Below are 20,775 nucleotides of genomic sequence, written 5' to 3' on the forward strand. Positions count from 1 at the left end.
AAGAAAAATGTTAATAAAAATTGGAGTCTGAGGTTAATTCACTAAAGTCAACCTATGTGAAAGTTCTTTATTAATTAAATAGCACATGTATAAAATATTTGATTTCTATTAAAAATTCAAAGTGAAAAACACCATTTAAGGTTGCTCTGATATATAAATTAAAATTCAATAAATACGAAAATACATAATTAACAAGATAATTAACAAAAATACATAATTAACAAGATAATTAACAAGTCAAGCATTCTCAGACTAGGAAAAGCCAGAATGGGCGTTGCTCAGGCACACCTAATTTGCCCCTTTAGTGCATATGCATTATGATACAGTCTTTAGTTACGTATGGAAGTGAATACCAGTGGAAATTTTGTTATACAGGCAGTCCCCGACTTACGTCGGATCCGCACTTACGAACGGGGCTTTCTCGCCCCGGAAGTCGGGGCGAGAAAGCCCCGTTCGTAAGCTGCTCCGGTGCCCCTGGTCTGCTGGAGACCGTCTCCAGCAGACCAGGGGCACCGGGCGGGTTCCCGCGCTTCTGAGGCTTTGCCAGAGCAAAGCCTCAGAGGCGCGGGGAACCGCCGCTGCTGCCGCTTCAATCTGGGTGCCTGTGGTCTGCTGGGGACCGTCCCCAGCAGACCACAGGCTCCCGGACTGAAGCCGCAGCCGCAGGGGGGTCCTGCGCCTCTGAGGCTTTGCCAGAGCAAAGCCTCAGAGGCGCGGGGAACCGCCGCTGCTGCCGCTTCAATCTGGGTGCCTGTGGTCTGCTGGGGACCGTCCCCAGCAGACCACAGGCTCCCGGACTGAAGCCGCAGCCGCGGGGGGGGTCCCGCGCCTCTGAGGCTTTGCCAGAGCAAAGCCTCAGAGGCGCGGGGAACTGCCGCTGCTGCCGCTTCAATCTGGGTGCCTGTGGTCTGCTGGGGACCGTCCCCAGCAGACCACAGGCTCCCGGACTGAAGCCGCAGCCGCGGGGGGGGGTCCCGCGCCTCTGAGGCTTTGCCAGGGACACGGGGAGCAGAGCCTCTGAGGCTTTGCTCTGGCAAAGCCTCAGAGGCGCGGGACCTCCCCGCGGCTGCGGCTTCAGTCCGGGAGCCTGTGGTCTGCTGGGGACGGTCCCCAGCAGACCACAGGCAGCCAGATTGAAGCGGCAGCAGCGGCGGTTCCCTGCGCCTCTGAGGCTTTGCTCTGGCAAAGCCTCAGAGGCGCGGGACCCCCCGCGGCTGCGGCTTCAGTCTGGGAGCCTGTGGTCTGCTGGGGACGGTCCCCAGCAGACCACAGGCTCCCGGACTGAAGCCGCAGCCGCGGCGGGGTCCCTCCCTCTGAGGCTTTGCCAGAGCAAAGCCTCAGAGGCTCTGCTCCCCGTGTCCCTGGTCTGCTGGGGAGGGGGGGGTGCAGCTAGTGTGCTCCCCCCCTCCCCCCCCCAGCAGACCAGACTTTTGTTTTGGACTCTGGGGCAGAGCAGCTGGGGCGCTGCCGATTGGTCCTGCAGCGCCCGCTCTGGGCACTACTGGACCAACCCGGCAGCACCCCAGCTGCTCTGCCCAGGTCCTGATTCAGCCGCTGCTGGTCAGTTTCAGCAGCGGCTGAATCAGGACGCCTGGGGCAGAGCAGATGGGGTGCTGCTAGGTTGGTCCAGTAGCACCCAGGAGCGGCGCTACTGGAGCAACCCAGCAGCACCCCAGCTGCTCTGCCCCAGGCGTCCCCAAGTCAGCTTCTGCTGAAACTGACCAGCGCTGACTACAGGAAGCCCCAGGCAGAATTGCTCTGCCCCGGGCTTCCTGGAATCAGCTGCTGATCAGTTTCAGCAGCAGCTGACTTGGGGACGCCTGGGGTTCTTAAGTTGATTCTGTATGTAAGTCAGAACTGGCGGTCAGTTTCAGCAGTGTCTGAATCTGGACGCCAGTTCCGACTTACATACAGATTCAACTTAAGAACAAACCTACAGTCCCTATCTTGTACGTAACCCGGGACTGCCTGTATGTGGCTTGCCCAGCACCACATAGAAACTGACAAACCAAGTAAATTTGATCAGTACAGAAATATGGAATCCTGTTAAACTATTTTAGGACTTGCTTTTCAGAGTAGATCCACACTCTAGGAACTGTTGAAAAGAGAGCAAATATACAAATGTATGATAAGTTACAAAATAGCCGGTAATCCTTTTTACCTAATGCTTAAATTACATTCCTGTGATTTGATATTTTTCCTCCATTCCTGCCACATGCACATCAACCTGAAAAGGTCATGCTGAAAAGCTGAAGTCATTGTTGATGTCTTTTTTCATCAGCCCTGATCAGTCTTTGGAAATATTGTCTGATTATATTCAGCAATGTACATTGGGAAGAAAGCTGCTGATACATACCATTACATATGAGTGTAGCAATCATGTTCCTCCTGTAAGTAATCATTTTTATGTGTCTTAATAATAACCTGTTATTTTATTTCTTTTGAGCTATATAAAGATGTTTTGTATATTCATGGGTTTACAGAAGTGTTACATTATGTTTTCAAAAATTTATTTGAAACCTCAAATCTCCAGTAGTGAGTTCTATAAACTAGTTTCCTTTTAGAAGGAAGAGGCTTAACTATGGCATTTTAATCCAGAGGTGAAGCCTATCTGTGACCAGTTTTGTCAGCTGTTATCAGTTTTTTCAAGCTATGTTAGTTTCTCAGGGTTTTTTTTTTCCTATTCCTAAATTTAACAAACTAGAAAAGATGATAGTATCTTAAAATTATTTATATTCCTTGCTACAGAGGGTGCTCCTCTGTTTGTTTTAGAGAACCAATTAGCATCAAGAAATCGTACACATTGTGATGCCCAAATCTTAAGTTATTGTTCTTCTCTTCATGAACATAGGCTGTTTTAAAGAACCTTGCAGAAGTTACTGGAAGCCGTTATCACTGCTATTCTTCAAAGAGTGAGGTAGGATTAGGCTAGAAGTACATAGGACAACTTTTTCTTTTGTTTATTTATGTATTTATTTTCATGCAATCACTCTTGGTGACATATGTTCTCATGCTTACATTAAACATGCATGTAAAGGCATTCTAGAATCGGGAACACTCTCAGATGCAGGAGACTTGTGCAGATAGACTCTGCATTTATTGCACTATAATTTAGTGATCCCCAGACTTGTCATCATCTTGCTCCTTTTTGTCCCTGTCTGCTTCATTCCTCCCACCCCCAGAGCCATAGCTCTGAGATGGGTTGGAAATGGGGGGGACTACGGCCTATAATGGCAAGGAGAAAGGAGGGTCAGGGCACAACAGGGAGGCAAGATCAAATCAGTATCTTAGATGCCTATATACAAATGCGAGAAGTATGGGTAATAAGCAGGAAGAACTGGAATTGCTAACCAATAAATACAACTATGATATCATTGGTATTACAGAAACCTGGTGGGATGGGACGCATGATTGGAATATTGGTATGGAAGGGTACGGCTTGCTCAGGAAGGACAGACAGGGAAAAAAGGGAGGAGGGGTTGCCTTGTATATTAAAAATGTACACACTTGGACTGAAGTGGAGATGAACGTAGGAGATAGCTGTGTAGAGAGTCTCTGGGTTAAGCTAAAAGGGGTAAAAAACGAGGGTGATATCATGCTAGGAGTCTACTACAGGCCACCTAGCCAGGTGGAAGAGGTGGATGAGGCCTTTTTTAAACAATTAACAAAACTATCCAAAGCCCAAGATTTGGTGGTGATGGGGGACTTCAACTATCCAGACATATGTTGGGAAACTAACACAGCGAGGCACAGGCTATCCAATAAGTTTCTGGACTGCATTGGAGACAACTTTCTGTTTCAGAAGGTTGAAAAAGCTACCAGAGGAGAAGCTGTTCTGGATTTGGTTTTAACAAATAGGGAGGAACTAGTTGAGAACTTGAAAGTGGAAAACAGTATAGGGGACAGTGATCACGAAATAATAGAGTTCATGATCTTAAGGAAAGGCAGAAGGGAGACCAGCACAATTGAGGTTATGGATTTCAGGAAGGCAGATTTTGATAAGCTCAGAGAACTTGTAGGTAAGGTCCCATGGGAAGCAAGACTGAAGGGAAAAACAACTGAGGAGAGTTGGAAGTATTTCAAAGGGACGTTGTTAAGGGCCCAAAAGCAAACAATTCCGCTGTGTAGGAAAGATAGAAAATATGGCAAAAGACCAGCTTGGCTTAACAAGGAGATCTTGCATGATCTCAAAATAAAAAAGGAGTCTCATAAAAAATGGAAACTAGGACAACTAACAAAGGATGAATATAGGCAAGCAACACGGGAATGCAGGGGCAAGATTAGAAAGGCAAAGGCACAAAATGAGATCAAACTAGCTACAGGCATAAAGGGAAACAAGAAGACCTTTTATAAATACATTAAAAGCAAGAGGAAGACCAAGGACAGGGTAGGCCCACTGCTTAGCGAGGAGGGAGAAGCAGTAACAGGGAACTTGGAAATGGCGGAGATGCTCAATGACTTCTTTGTTTCGGTCTTCACCGAGAAGTCTGGAGGTGTGCCTAACGCAGTGAATACAAGCAGAGAGAGGGTAAGTTTAGAAGATAGGATACACAAAGAACAAGTTAAAAATCACTTAGGAAAGTTAGATGTCAGCAAGTCACCAGGTCCTGATGAAATGCATCCCAGGATACTCAAGGAGCTGATAGAGGAGGTATCTGAGCCTTTAGCTATGATCTTTGAAAAATCATGGCAGACAGGGGAGATTCCAGAAGACTGGAAAAGGGCAAATATTGTGCCCATCTATAAAAAGGGGAATAAGAACAACCCAGGAAATTATAGACCGGTCAGTTTAACGTCTGTCCCAGGGAAGATAATGGAGCAGGTAATTAAGGAAATCGTATGCAAACACTTGGAAAGTAATAAAGTGATAGGGAATAGCCAGCATGGGTTTGTGAAGAACAAGTCATGCCAAACTAATCTGATAGCTTTCTTTGATAAGATAACGAGCCTTGTGGATAAGGGAGAAGCGGTGGATGTCATATACCTAGACTTTAGTAAGGCATTTGATACGGTCTCGCATGATATTCTTATTGATAAACTAGGCAAATATAACTTAGATAGGGCCACGATAAGGTGGGTGCATAATTGGCTGGATAACCGTAGTCAGAGAGTTGTTGTTAATGGTTCTAAATCCTGCTGGAAAGGGATAGCAAGTGGAGTTCCTCAAGGGTCTGTTTTGGGACCCGTACTATTCAATATCTTCATCAATGATGTAGATATTGGGATAGAGAGTACTCTTATTAAGTTTGCAGATGATACCAAACTGGGTGGGGTTGCGACTTCTTTGGAGGATAGGGACATAATTCAAAATGACCTTAGCAAGTTAGAGAAATGGTCAGAGGTAAACAGGATGAGGTTTAATAAAGAGAAATGCAAAGTGCTCCACTTAGGAAGGAACAATCAGTTCCATACATACAAGATGGGAAGCGACTGTCTAGGAAGGAGCATGGCTGAAAGGGATTTAGGGGTCATAGTGGACCACAAGTTGAATATGAGTCAACAGTGTGATGCTGTTGCAAAAAAAGCAAATATGATTCTAGGTTGTATCAACAGGTGTGTTGTAAGCAAAACTCGTGAAGTCATTCTGCCGCTCTATTCTGCACTAGTTAGGCCTCAGCTGGAGTACTGTGTCCAGTTCTGGGCGCCACATTTCAAGAAAGATGTGGAGAAATTGGAAAGGGTGCAGAGAAGAGCGACAAGAATGATTAAAGGTCTAGAGAACATGACCTATGAAGCCAGGCTTCATGAACTGGGCTTGTTTAGTTTGGAAAAAAGAAGATTAAGGGGGGACATGATAGCGGTTTTCAAATATCTAAAAGGGTGTCACAAGGAGGAAGGTGAAAATTTGTTCCTCTTGGTTTCTGAGGACAGGACAAGGAGTAACGGGCTTAAAGTGCAGCAGGGGAGGTTTAGATTGGACATTAGGAAAAAATTCCTAACTGTCAGGGTGGTCAAATATTGGAATAAATTGCCAAGGGAGGTGGTGGAATCTCCCTCTCTGGAGATATTTAAGAACAGGTTAGATAGACATCTGTCAGGGATGGTGTAGACGGAGCTTGATCCTGCCTTGAGGGCGGGGGGCTGGACTCGATGACCTCTCGAGGTCCCTTCCAGTCCTATTATTCTATGATTCTATGATTCTATAGCCAGGATTGGGCTGAGAGGGGATGGGGTAAGAGGGCCAAGGCTGAGGCTGGAGCCAGGAATTGAGCTCCACTTGGGCCTGAGAACAGGGGCTGATGGTGAGAGTAGGGCCAGGAGCAAGCCCTGGCCAGGCTATGGTGGGGATCAGAAGTGGGGGCCCAGGCCAGAACCATAGCAGAGCAGGGAGTGGGACTGGGTGGTGCTCTCTTCCTACCCCAAATGATAGTTGACCTGGCCCTCCTGTGCCCCCCAACTGTACTCTTTTACCTCCCTGGGGGGACACAGCCGTGCTGATTGGTGACCACTCGTCTAACTTCCAAGTAGCATAGAAGCTATGGGCTCTATAATTGAAGACTAATTCAAAGATTTCTTGTACACTAAATAATGAGCAACATTTTTGTAATCACTCTTATTAGATACAATTACATTTAACTCTGTTCTTCAAGGTAGAATCATTGGTAGTGCCCATAAAATAACCAGTATACTAGTTTCAGATGAGCTTGCATTTTGCCTGATGTTTTTCTGTGAAAAGTCATTGAGACAAGGTGGATGAACAATATCTTTTATTGGACCAATACTTGGTGGTGAGAGGACACAAACTTTCAAGACACAGAGCTCTTCTTCAGCTCCATGACTCTCAAAAGCTTCTCTCTCTCAAAAGTTGAGCCCAATAAGTTCTCAGCAAAAGTTGGCCTAATAAAAGATATTGCCTCACTCAACTTATCTCTCTACTATTCTGGGACTAACACAGCTACTACACTGAATACAACATAGGAATTGTGGGATCCTTTCAATCTTTTTTCCCCTTCTTGTTGCATAAACAGAATTATGTTAGTAGTGATGTTTGTCCACTGCTTCATGAGTCCCAGAGAGCTAAGAATATGCTCAGCAGCATCAAAGAAATTTTCCAGAGAAGGATTGGTGATTCAATTATTGGTAGAGTACAAGATGTAAGTACACTTTTTGCTTTGTTTTCAGATATTCACAGACATGCAAAATTCTGTATTAATTATCAGAATAGGGAAAACGTGCTATATTAAGAGATCGCAATGATAAATTTAAATGCTATTTACTGGCTATATTTGTAAGATCAGATAAATATTAACAAATGACACTGAACAGCTTTGAATGGATCCTAAGTGGATTCTAAAATACTTACTTTTTCCTGCTGCTCTTTATTTGGTATTTTTTTTTAATGTGAGGTATGTCTATAATGCACCCAAAACAAATGCTGGACTACCTAAAAATTAGCCTCATTCATTAACTTTTATTTCCATTTCCAATCTCCTCAGTCCCATACCTTGATTTGAGTTTCCCTGCCATCCCCACAGCAGGAGGCCGACAAGAGCAAATGCTCCTGTTTGCTTCCCTTACTCATTGCAGGAGTACCAGCTACTAATGAGGGTGTCCTCTGAGTTCAATTTAGCAAGTCTTAACTAGATCTGCTAAATCAAATTCCGGAAGATCAATTGTGGCAGTATTGATCTCCTGCTTAGTGAAGAAGACATGGCCTAAGATAAAGAGAAACACTAACTGATAGAGCTCCTGATTGTATTTCTTTCTGTGGGTAATCCCCTAGAATAGAATTTTTGACACCATTTAACTCCTTCCTTTGAAAGGAGATAACTTTTGAGCATTTTATAGGTGTAATAAGTGCTGTGACAACATTAGGGCTCAGCAGCTCTGGCACATATTTCTGCCAGCTCTGTAATTACCAAGTAGAACCAAACCCATGCTGTAATGTCTTTAAGTGTCATGCTTCTCCAAACTAGTTCCAGAGTCAGTCCAGAAATTTGTTGTCCAGACAAGCTGCAGCAGGGAACCATCTGCATATTCTGTTCTCCATAAATTCTAGTGTGCTCTGTAAAATTAGGATATTTATCTATTAATTTATTCCAAAAAAGATATAGATATAGATAGGTCAGTCACAACCAAAATTTTAGCCTGTCTTCCTAACATCTCCTTGTGGATATTCAGCAATCAGTTTAAGTTCAGTAGTCTGCAGTGGGGAATCCAGAATAGGATAGTGTAATATTGCAGGAGCCCTTATTCTGGATTAGGGCCTTGTAACCTATTGTTGAGCTTAATGACAGCTGAATATCCGCCAAGAGATGTTGGAAAGACAGGCTGAGATTTTAGTTTGGACAGAAGGAGACAGTAGAAAGATAGCTCTGTGTGTAGTCTGCATCAAGATGACAGGTGCAGAGGTGTTTTGTGAATATGATTATCCAGAGATAAATTGTGGAGGGAGATGTGAAGAGGATCAAGAACAGAGTCCTATCAGACCGCCATAGAAAGTTGGAGAGGAAAGATGAGGAGGAGGAGACTTCAAATGAGACACTGAAAAAGCAACAGGAGAGGGCAGAGTCAAAAAAACTTAAGGGAGATAAAACTTCAAGAGAAGCATGGGTTGTAGGCAGCTGAGAGTTTGAGGAGAATGAGCATGAAGTATTGGTCCTGAATTTGGCCCAGAAGAGTTTACAAGAGACTTTGTTGAGAGCCTGTTTGGTGAAGTGCAAGAGACAGTAGCCAGACTGAAGAAGGTCCAGAATGGATTTAGAGGACAGGACCTCTGGAAGGCAGTTGCAGAGAATGCATTCAGTGAGTTGAGATGGAAAAAGGAAGGAGGGTTAGTTGGAGAGGCAAATGTGATCAAGGGAGATTGATGGGAGAAATTAATACATATTTCTGGTGCAAAAGGATAAACTCAACATAAATTAAACCGGAGCCTACTTCTATAATATAAATAAATGTGCAAAGACTGTGTTTAAGTGAAGGGATGTATTTTATTTACAAGAAAGCTGTGGTTTTTAATCATAAACATTTCTGATTTAGTGGTAACGGAAACTCAGAATAGTTGAAAGGAAATCCCTTTTCAGCAGCAAGAGGAGAAGATATTAAGAAATGTGTTTAACAGTAATTTTTCAATGTATATAGAATGGTAACATTTTAATAAGCATACTAGGGCAAAACTCCCTTCTATGGAGAACAAATCCAGATGACTCCCTGTTGTAGTAGAGTTGCCCACCAGGCACACTCATGTTTGGGCTGCATTTGGATTATTGTGAAGAAGCATGACTTTTTACACTACTACACAGTGAAGGGCACCACTTTTGTTTCTTTTATAATTCCGTACGACCATTGATAGTTTTGGAGTTGTTAAAAAGATATATAACAGTAATTGAGCCCTACTGCTTCAGTAATAATGTGCAATCCCATCGAAGTTCAAAGATTTGCATTGTGCCTTTCACAATGAATGCAGTGGAATGCTGTTCTCCAAAAGCTATTTTCGAAGGGATCATTGGAAATGCTTATGTTCAAAATATTTCTACAGCTTTCTGTCAGTTGTTAGTTATCTTTGGAAATGGTACCTCACATTTTAGCATATATAAAATTGCTATGGCAAAATGATCTTGATACATTAGAGAACTGGTCTCTGGTCAACAAGATTAAAATCAGCAAAGACAAGTACTATATTTTGGAAGGATAGTACACAACTACAAAATGGGTGAAAACTGGTTCTGTAGTAGTATTGCTGAAAAGGATCTGGGGGTTATCGTGGATTACAAATTGAACATGAGCCAACAACATGATGCAGTTATTTTTTAGTCCACTAACAGAAGCATTGTGTGTAAGACATGAGAAATAAATGCACCACTTGCACTGATGAAGCCAGAGTACAAGTGGTGCATTTATCTCTCTAGAGTATTGTGTTCAGTTGTGGGCACCACACTTCAAGAAAGTTGTAGACAAATTAAAGAGTATCCAGAAAAGAGCAACAAAAATAATAAAATATTTAGAAAGCATTACTTATGAGGAAAAATTTAAAAAGCTAGACCTATTTTTAGTCTCATGGAAGAAAGACTGAAAAGAAATAAGAAGGTTTATAGAGGACAGTGATCATATGTTGATATTTACATAAAGCATTTTAAAAATCTGTCCAGATTTCCACAGAATTTACCATGTTGACACCTGCTAGTGGCCTACCCAAACCTCCAAAGCATGAAGGACCTCTTGTTATACAAGTACCAAGCTTCCTGGCCAAAACCTCTGGTGGCTGGTTAAAGACAAATGGATTAAAAGGTATTGCGTATGAAAAGCTTAATATGGTATTAATCAAGGATTACAAAATACAATGTATATTTCATTTATCATTTTCCTTGCTTGCTATAGCCAAGAAGTTAAGCCTTTATCAAGTTTTGGCTCCTAACGCTTTTTCACCTGTGGAAGAATTTGTGCCTATTCTACAGAAAACAGTGTCATCAACTCTGCATGAGGTATATAATTGAGACCTATTCCTTCTCCTTCATTTTCCTTTATTTATTACACAGGATAGCAATGACTCATTTTATTGAATATTAACTTTTTTTTAACCTGAAGCTCTTTAAACAGCTATACCAGGTCAGAACAAAAGTCCATCTAGCCCAGTATCTTATCTTCTGACAATGGTTGCTGCCAGGTGCCCTAGAGGGAATGAATAGAAGAGGTAGACCTCAAGTGATTCATTCCCTGTTGTTCATTCCCAGCTTCTGGCAAACAGAGTCTAGGGACACCATCTTTGCTTGTCTTGGCTACTAGCAAATGATGGGCCTATCATCTATGAATTTAGCTGTTTCTTTTTTTGAACTCTGTTATAGTCATGAACTTCACAACATCCTCTGGAAAAGAGTTCCACAGGTTGACTGTGCATTGTATGAAGAAATACTTCTTTTTATTTGTTTTAAATCTGCCTATTCATTTCATTTGGTGACCCCTTATCTCTTGTGTTATGAAAAGAAATAAATAGCACTTCCTTATCTACTTTTTCTACACTAATTATGATATTATAGACCTCAGTCATATCCCCCCTTACTTGTCTCTTTCCTCACTAGAGCCCAGTTTATTAGTCAAGTGCTCTGAGCTTTTTAAATATCCTTAGGTAAAACCATTAACTGAAAAGTCAGCCTGGTATTTGAGTTATGCCTGTAATTCTTCAAGAAAATATTTAATATGCTTGTACAGTATTGCTGTGCTGATGCACCAGGCTGTTTCACAGACAAGTAAGATAAGTAACCACAATTTACTGATTCAGATTTTCAAAGTAGCACAGATGATTTAGCCATGTTTGGTAATTTTCCAAATCTCAGACATTGCATTGTGGGTTGAGTTAAAGTAGTTGGCTGAACCAGTGTAACTGCAGTGTTTGCAACTTCCTGTATAGACTTCCCAACACATAATTGTAGCTGTACTGATTCATCTGGATCTTAGCTAGAGACCTAATCCAGGGCAATGCAACCAACACTTATAAATACCTGGTAGGCTGTTTTTGTGAGGACAAGTTATTATACATGTATTGCACGCAAATTGTTACAAACGATATCTTTCCAAAACAGCCTCCATATATTCCCATTGGGATACATGCCCTCAGCAATACCTACTTTTTCCATCATTGTGACTATACAGAGCCAATGTTCCTGAACTACTGTTAATATTACTGCGAAACTCCCTTTGAAATATTTTTTCCATCTAGTTGACTTGGAGCTTGGGTACTGACCCAAAACCTTGTGGCTGAGATTAATCAGTTAGGAGAAAATGAAGTGGCTATCTTTGCATTGAAGCAGGCCATCCTCCATATGTGGGGATGGAAGAGAAGGGGATATCAATCTGGTAGTAAAATCAGAAATACATAATTAAAAATACCCATAAAACTATTAGAATGCAATTCTTTGAGTGTTTGCTCATGTCCATTCATCATAGATGCCGGAGCCAGTACCCCCTATGGATACTGCTAAGGAAAAATCTTCTGGCACTGATGCATGTGGCAAGCACACACATCTACATTCAATGGCCATGAGCAACACATCCTGAAGAAAATTAATAATGAAAACAGAAAACTTTTTCTAAGATTTCTGTAAAAGTGATCATGAATACAAAAACACTACATCTTCTTGCACCATTTATACATCTGTGCAGCATACCAATATAGCTGCACCTGTGCAAAGCCCTAATCTAGACATAATTGCACAATTACAAATCACTAGGTCCCTGTAAAATCCACGGATATCGGTTTAATTGATACAGATAATCATGGAATCTGGAACATTTTTGCGGATAGTTGATCGGAAGCAAATACAACCATGCAGGGCTCTATTAGCTGACAGTGCCTAAGCCATGACATCCAGCTCTGGCAGTCAGGGGAGCTTAGCACAGTCAGAGTCAGCAGCCAATGGCTGGGGCTGGGCAGCCGGCTGAAGTCAGGGATGTCCATCACCCACTTGCCACATCTCTTCCTGTCCAGAAGCTCAGGCTTCTCTGGCAATGCCAGAATTCCCATCATATCCTGGCCCAGCTGCACTAGCTGCACTCCCAGGCCCATCCTGCTGGCTCCTAGGTAGTAGGACCCGCTCTGGCCCCGGGGCCTAGAATGGTCGGGGTCCTGGCACCTCACCCCTGTGCCCCACTGTGATTCATTATGCTGTGCTGCTGTCATGTGCCATTGCTCAGTAGGCCCTAGGAACACAACGTGATGCGATGCTCCTTCTTCCCAGTTCCACCGTCATGCTGCCCTTTTTCCTTGAGACCCTGCCCCTGTGTTTCCTCTTGCCCCCAGCCCCCATCCTTCGCACTGCCTCTTCCCTGAAAGACCCTGTTCCCACACTCACTCCTTTGCTTCCATCACCAACCCTTCCCCCTTTGTGAGACGGTTGCTATTGCAAGTTCAAAAATAGATGCAGATGCAGGTAAAAAAGATGGCTAGCAGATCATGGGTCAGATTGTGGGTTCATCCCTAGCCAATTCAGATCAGATATGGATCCACATTTTTGTATGCACACAGGCCTCTTTTTATACTGTTACAAACACATTTACACTAGGTGTTAGTATCGGATCAATTTCATTGGAATAATATCAGTACAAAGCCCCCAAACGCTAGTTAAGTGAGCACTATCCGCTCTGAATGAGGCACAGGTCCTGTGAAAAAACATAGCATGTGACTTATAATTAAAAAACGTATCATAATGTACATGTGCACAGGGCGAAATTTAAGTTCTTCTTCGAGTGATGTTCCCATGGATACTCCGCAGACTGGAGCTTTTAAAAGCAGTTGTCAGTTGGGCTGTGCAAGCATGAAAGATGCTTTGTGGCGTTCACACCTTAGCCCCTCACAGGCGCAGCCCAACCTTCCCTTGGTTCCTTGCTAACTGCCCTCAGTTGCGGATGGAGCTCAGTCTCTCGTCTCAGGGTACTTTAGTCAGCATATTAGTTTACACTCGTTTTCTAAATAGTTACCATTGTTTTAGTTGTTAGTGTTATAGTTAGTGTTAGTTATAGTTGTTCTTTCATGTTTTAGTTATAAAAAAAAAAAAAGGAAGTGGGACCAACTCCAGTAGCACAGGAGGCCACAGGAACCTTTCCCAACCCTCCCTTCTCTCCATTCCCTCAAAGAGAAAGAGAAGAATAAAGAACAACAAAGGAGAAAGTAGAAGAGGGAGAGTCCAGAAAGCCCTACACAGCGAAAGACCCGCGGATGGTATGCTGGGTTCACCGGGGTTTAAGAAATGTGAGACGTGTCATGACCCCATGCCAGTCTCGGATGGTCTTTCATCCTGCATTTGATGTCTGGAGGAAACTCATATCCCCCAGAAGTGTGACCATTTCTGCAGCCTAACAGCCAGGGCGAGAAAGGACAGGGAGTTGTGCCTTGGAATGATTTTGTTCAACAAGGCGGTGCAGCCTTCAGAGCCCCAACTGCTATCTCAGCTCCAGCCTGGAACATCAAAGAAAACGGCTGGCTCAGCCATGTCAAAAAAGTCCTCTTAAAGGAAGGTTTCTCTGGCGCAATCTCTCCCTTCTACTCTGTCTCCCAGAATTAGTAAGGGAGACAAACCTGACTTTTCTGATACAGCAGTGGCGCAGTCTTCCGCCGGCACTGTTTCATCATCTCAGGAACCAGCCTCGGTGCCGACTCTGGCATCCTGGGCACTGGCCAGATCGTACAGATCAACTCCGGCACCAGCACTGACAAAATCAGAGGATCCAGCTCTAGATGCTTCACCAACCAACAACTCTTTGTCAATCAACGAGGCAGTGATTCCTGCTGACGCATGTCCAGCAGATGACTTGAAGCAATTTCAAGAACTTTTGAAAAGGGTGGCAACAAGCCATGAGGTCCCTCTCCAAGATGTGCAGCACCAATTCCTTAAAATCCTTCAAAATCCATGGGAAAATCGCCCTGCCCATTGATGAGGCAATAATGGCGGTATCGGATGAACTCTGGCAAACCCCTGCCTCCAGCCAACCAACCTGTAAGAGGGTGGACAGGAAGTATTTCATGCCTGTCAAGGACATGGACTTTCTGTTCTCCCACCCGCAGCCAAATTCACTCATCATGAAAGCTACATAGCACCGATCTAAGCTCCCACAATTCTGGGCCATGGCCAACGATAAAGACCATAAAAAGTTGGACCTTTTGGGCAGGAAAATATACTCTTCCACCAAATTGCAGCTGAGGATTGCAAATTACTCAGACTTCCTAGCAAATCATGACTTTGACAGCTATTCTAAATTGGGGGAACTCATGGAGCACCTTCTGGACACCAAAAGGCCAATCTTGAGAGCTATTATTCCAGAGGGCTATATCATTGCCTGCACAGCACTACAATCATCACTTTGAAATGGTCACAAAGAGGGTTACTGTAAATTTACAACAGGCCAGGACACTGCTGCAAGGACACTGCTCTGAGTTGATCAGTGTTTAGCTAACATCTATAAGGAGAAGAAAGGAAAGAATAGGCCCAACCTGAACTGAACTTGAGCAGACTGCCACATCTAGAAACCAACAAGGACAAATTAGTAAAGGACCAATTTACTGATATTCAGGTGAACTTGGACTTGCAAATCAACATCAATGAGAAGAGACCACAGATACTTCATGAGGCAGAGAAATTTGCTCCAGACCTTGAATCTTTCCTTACACCAGTCCAGGAGGAAATAAATCTTTTTCTAGTTTAGGAAACTGACCATAATGAGCCCTATAAGTGCACATCTATATCTAAGCATGCATGATGAATGGGCGGGGAGGGGCTTCTAGTTTGGTTCATGACATTTGTAACAGTTTGAAAGACTGGTTTGTAAAATGAGTAAGAGTGACAATAAATCCAGTTAAAATTAGAGGGAGAGGATGGGAAATGGTCACAAAGAGGATTACTGTAAATGTACAGCAGGCCAGGATAGTCACAAAATATAGTGAAGATTCCTATTGCCATTCAGTAAATTGGGTGACACCATAATGAAGGGGGAAAATCAGAATGTACAAGATGTAGCCTCATATTTTTTTCCTTCAGATCTGAGCAGTTAACCAATAATAGGAATATGGCTACTGAATATGTAATAGGAACAAAAGAATTGTGAGCATGGTGTCAAGTATCAGAGGGGTAGCCGTGTTAGTCTGAATCTGCAAAAGCGACGAGGAGTCCTGTGGCACCTTATAGACTAACTGAAGTGTAGGAGCATAAGCTTTCGTGGGCAAAAACCCACTTCATCAGATGCATCTGACGAAGTGGGTCTTTGCCCACGAAAGCTTATGCTCCTACACTTCAGTTAGTCCATAAGGTGCCACAGGACTCCTCGTCGCTTGTGAGCATGGGCTCAAATATAAGGTATGAAACCACGTATGTTGAAAATGCTAGGCAACATTATTCAGCAAGTTGTTTTAAGTCCCAGGTTAAAACCATAATATCAGCAATATGCTGTCTAATTTTTTAGCAAAAGAAAGATAGGGACTTCTATTGAGACCCAGGGTTTTGTGGGAATTTTTACCGTCCAAAACTTTTTGTGAATTTGAAGCATGAATGGATTCCTAATCATTTACTGAATGTTTCTGACAAACTGAAAAAGAAAATCAAGCAGTAAGCTCCCTGGTGTTCCTGCTGTAATGAAAAGTTACAATGTAACTGCTGTACAAGAGATACATTGTGGAGCCTAAAACCTAATGTGTTAACATACAGAGAAGATCTTTAAAGACAATGGAGATGTGTTCTGTGTAAAGCCAAAGTTACGCTTGACAGTGGCCACTGTACAGCAGGTACACAACAAAGATCTCAAGGGAACATCTGAACTCTCACAGTTTGAAGGCAGGCATAGTAAGGAGCCTGCCAGGGCATGATCCTGTGGGTGGGAAGGGGGATAGTGGGGGCAGGGCTGTGGTTCATGTAGCTTCCCTCCTCTGGGTCCACCACATTCTGCTTCTCAGGAGAGCGCTACTGTGCTATTTTCCCAGAAGCCTGCAGGCAAGAGGGCAGAAGGGAGGGAGGAGGTGCCAGAGGTTGAAGCCATGGTAGCAGCAGAGGCAGCTGCTAATAGCTTCTCCTCTTCTTTCATCCAGGTTGCCATGCAAGATATCAGACTTTTCCAAATCAGACAGAGTGATAGGGAGCTGATGCTGAGTGAATGTGGCCATAAACCTGGGCCTTATGCTGCATTGCTGTGTGCTACAGTGCCACCAGACCACTTATTGTTGCCTTGGCATGAGAAGGTGTCCTATCATGGAGGCTGGTCTCCCCAGAAACCTTGTGAGAAGGATCAGAGTTCCTATCTGAGAGCTTCATGGAGATGTGCAGAAAATTCCCGCTCTATCTCCAGATATGTTAACATGTTGTTCTAGGTTCCTCACACTATGTAGGCACAAAGTACACCACATATCACACCTAATTGCCTTAACTTGTAGCAAGAAAAAATTTAGGCTCATATTTTTTTAGTACACTCCCGCACTTCATCTAGCAATAGTTGGCGTCCTGTAGCTGAGCCTCCCAGGTCAATGCAAGAACCTCAACAGCATGGTCTTTGTGAATCCAAATAGGATGGACAGATCATCATAATCTGTATGAACGTGTATTTGCATATTTGACAATTTCTTTGTCCTCCCCACATGTGGCAGTTAATCCTATAATACCAGCTACAGCTGATGATTTTATGACTCTCCTGCTAATATACCTAAGTATAATATTAGCTTCTTTCACAACTGCATCACATTGTTGACTCTCATTCAGCTTGTGATCCACCTCCAGAACTTTTTGAGCAGTACTACTATCAAGCCAGTTACTCTCTATTTTGCAGTTTTGCATCTAATTTTTTCTTCGTATGTGAAGTACTTTTTTGCTTGTCTTTATTGAATTTTATCTTCATTCAAACCAATTTTCCAATTTCTCAGGGTCATTTTGAATGTTTGCAATCCTTCCCAGCTTGTAGCATTTCTACTGTGCTGTCTGAGCGCCAAAGGTAGTTTACTTGCATATGAGAGGGGTGCACTAGTTACTTTTTCATTCTCCCATATTCTGTAAACCTCCTTGTCATTGTCTGTTAGCTTCCTGATTACAGGAGTCGATTGAGGATAGAGATAGGGCATTTTCAGTAAGGGGCTATTAGCTCTGGAGCTTCAGTTGAACTAATTTTTTGTATTGTTTTTACACTTGGATGACACTGTAAAACTAATTCTCCAAAATGATTTTAGGGGTTTATTGTTTTTTGGAGTGTGTGTGTGGGGGGGGGGGGAGAGAATTGGTTGATTGGCTTAGCTTTTTTGTGGGGAGGTGAAAGGGATTGTCTCCTTGCATGAATATAGTCAGAATACATATCCAAATCTCTCTGCAATGTTCATATTATCTGAAGTCATTGTACACTGATGGAAAAATACGTTAAAGTATTTGTTTTCAATTATGTAGCATTGCTGGCACAGATAACACTATTCCTAGTTGTATGACTCTAAATAACTCTCTGTACTGGCCTTGTGAGATTTAGCTTGCTTGTGTGGTAAGATGAAAGCCCAAAACATAAGCCAATGCAGCTTGCACTTCATTGGAGTTGTATACTCTTACAGGAGTACTTTGCAGCATTGACCCCAAATAAATATTTTTTTCAAGTATAATGCCTCATTGTGTGACCTTCTCAGAAAGTTTTGTCTTATATAGAACTTCCAGTCCAAAGAAGTCTGATAGCTTTTTTTATATGAAATAGTAGCATTTATTTGAAATCAGTACAACTTTAAATATCCTTCTGTGTTCTGCCTCTTATGTTCACAGAATCAAATTAAAATCTGTTGTAAGCAGGTGAAACTCCACAGACTTAGTGTTTTCTTATATTTATGGATTTAAGCCAGGCACATAATGTCATTAACTATACTCTGTGTATTTTTCTTCATTAAACATGACATTCTTTCCATAGACATTATGTAAATGTCACTTTAAACAGATGAGTGTTTTCTCATCCTTTCAGAAAGCAATGATGCAGTTTGAATGGCATGATGGGACTGTGAAAAACGTTCATGTGGATCCACCAATATTATATGACTATCAGGTGAGTTATTGTATTTGTTTGCTTGGTCCTGCTATCCAGGACTACATGCACACCTAATTATTCCAACAAAGGTTATTGTCTACACTTGCCATTTAAAGCAGAAAAAGTTCCTTTTTTGCATACAAACCATTTGGCAGTGTCTACACTTACCAATGAGTTTTTGCAGTGAAATTCAGAAGTTTCATCCCAAAAAGAAAACCATCTCCTCAAGAGGTGTACAGCTCTTACCTGTGATGCTTTTGCAGTGATGTGCAAGTGAAGGCACTCTCCAACTATTTATAAAGCTTTTAGCCTCTTTAGGATGTCCCACAGTGTCTAGGTGACCACTGTAACCAGCACCTCTGCTGCTTTCATGCCAGGTAAACAGATGTCCGGTCCTATCCCTCCAAAGCACTGGGAAGTTTGAAATTCTCTTTCCTTTTTTCTTGACAAGTGCTCACTTATCATCTGGTCAGGTGATAATGCCTGCTCCCCTTCAGGCAGTAATTCTGAGCTACTATTTAGGGAGAGGGGCTATGCAGCAACCCAGGATGCCCTGCAACACCACAAGAGCTGCATTGTGGGATAGTTGCCCTTAGGGTACTCCTCTCCTCAGTGATGGAAGTGCTGAAAATGTAAACACTCTGATGCCTGTGATAATAAATGAATGCACAAATCAATGCTTTTCTTTTACTGGTTCCCTATCACCAGTGAAACTGACAGTGGAAAAATGCAGCCTCAGTCATTATCTGCTTTGAGGAGAGCCCAGCAACAGAGAGGGTTCACAGGCACAATTGATTACAAGATGAGATGCTGACAGCTCTTATTGAATGTATATATGCAGCATACAGGACCCAGTAACCTGCAGATATATGAACAGATTCATCTAACAATGAAGGATTCTAAGCAAGGGGAACAGGTCTGTGAGAAACACTGCTGGACTAGTGCCAAACATATTCTATGGTCCAGCAGCAAGTTATTGTGAACACATAGTAATTATTTCATCCTATTCTGTTGTTCTGTGTGTCTTATAAACACACACATTGTACAGTGTTAAAGTGTAGTAACTCCCAAACTCTCACTAACACAACCCTCTCCTATAATTTCATTCCTTAATTACAAGGTGTAAGCATGCTTTCATGTGTTACAACTGAGAACACCAAGTTCAGGTCACACTGCTGAGAAATAGGGCAAATATACCAGAAATTGCTATTGATTATTCTTCCATAAGGTATACAAAGCCAGCCACAAAAGTGAACTTCTGTCTCACCACACTGGCTAACAAAAAGTCATAAAAGTATTTTCCCAAAGCATTCCAATTTTTTGTATCACCCCAAAAACACTGGATTCAGAGATAAGTGATTCTTTACAATCAGTCATCAGATAAAAGGTTCTTCTGATCCCAAAGGACCAGCCATATATCTGGGGAAGGGTAGTGGAACGAGCTGGCCCATAACCATGTACAAAAATTCATTAAGTGGCCACCATGCAAAAATTATTGCCCACCCCTGCATTAGCCTAAGTCCGTAGTCCAGAGTTTTGAGAAGGAAAGAGGCAAAATGGAGATATATCCAGGGAAATCCATTGTGTCAAACAGAACCCTCAGCGCAACTAGTGGAAAATTACAGGGAACAAGATGGGGTTTGAAGTCACATGAGCAAGTCATATGTCCATATGTTGCTTAGTCACAGCAAAAGCCATTACCCACGTTCTAGTTTGAATGTGCAGAGGAAAGTCCATTAGGTGTAGAATGGTGTCCTGCACAGTCCATTGTGATATAGAATACTTATCCACAGTACAACATATCTTTTGCTGGTATAACTTCATGTCAGACATGATGGACTAGCACAAACAATGGGGTGAACACGTTCTGTTGAAATAATTAGTGGAACTGAGTTGGCAAAACTTTTCCTGTTCAAACTTTCTAGTGTAGATGTCAGGGCATTCTAAAACCTGAATTACACAGTACCATGAATTGTACATATGTTCATTCCCTCTGGGGCACCTGGCATTGTTAGTTGTTGAAAGACGGGATACTGCGGTAGATGGATCTTTGATCTACCCTAGTATGGCCATTCTTGGTCAATCTGCCCTGGACACCAGAACTTTTAGAGGCAGAACTCCACATCCCTGCAGTTATGTGCTGAGCTCATTCGAGTCTTGCTGCACAGAATACCAAGATGAAAGTTGTCCTTCCAACAGAAATGAATGGCAGTCATCATATGGAAATTTTCAGCCCTATAGTGTTGTCAGCCTGTAAAGAATCAGTTTGGCACTGGAAAATCAACAGTGGAAGCATTCATCATGAGATACTCAAGGCAATAA

General features: G+C 42.7%; 1 protein-coding gene across 7 annotated transcripts in view; it reads left to right on the plus strand.

Annotated features, from left to right (window-relative positions):
• VWA3A (von Willebrand factor A domain containing 3A) overlaps positions 1-20,775 on the plus strand; it is a 75,282-nt gene that overhangs the window by 13,331 nt on the left and 41,176 nt on the right. For all 7 annotated transcript variants that reach the window (XR_012896157.1, XM_025185042.2, XM_025185041.2 and 4 more), the window contains 6 exons: positions 2,282-2,390; positions 2,852-2,917; positions 6,969-7,094; positions 10,089-10,227; positions 10,318-10,421; positions 18,391-18,471. Coding sequence is in view for 6 of the 7 variants with exons in the window: in XM_025185042.2 (XP_025040827.2) it covers positions 2,282-2,390; positions 2,852-2,917; positions 6,969-7,094; positions 10,089-10,227; positions 10,318-10,421; positions 18,391-18,471 (625 nt within the window). In the remaining variant the exon portion in view is untranslated. The remainder of the gene's footprint in view (positions 1-2,281; positions 2,391-2,851; positions 2,918-6,968; positions 7,095-10,088; positions 10,228-10,317; positions 10,422-18,390; positions 18,472-20,775) is intronic.

The sequence above is a fragment of the Pelodiscus sinensis genome, chromosome 16, assembly GCF_049634645.1.
Source record: "Pelodiscus sinensis isolate JC-2024 chromosome 16, ASM4963464v1, whole genome shotgun sequence".
NCBI lineage: Eukaryota > Metazoa > Chordata > Testudines > Trionychidae > Pelodiscus > Pelodiscus sinensis.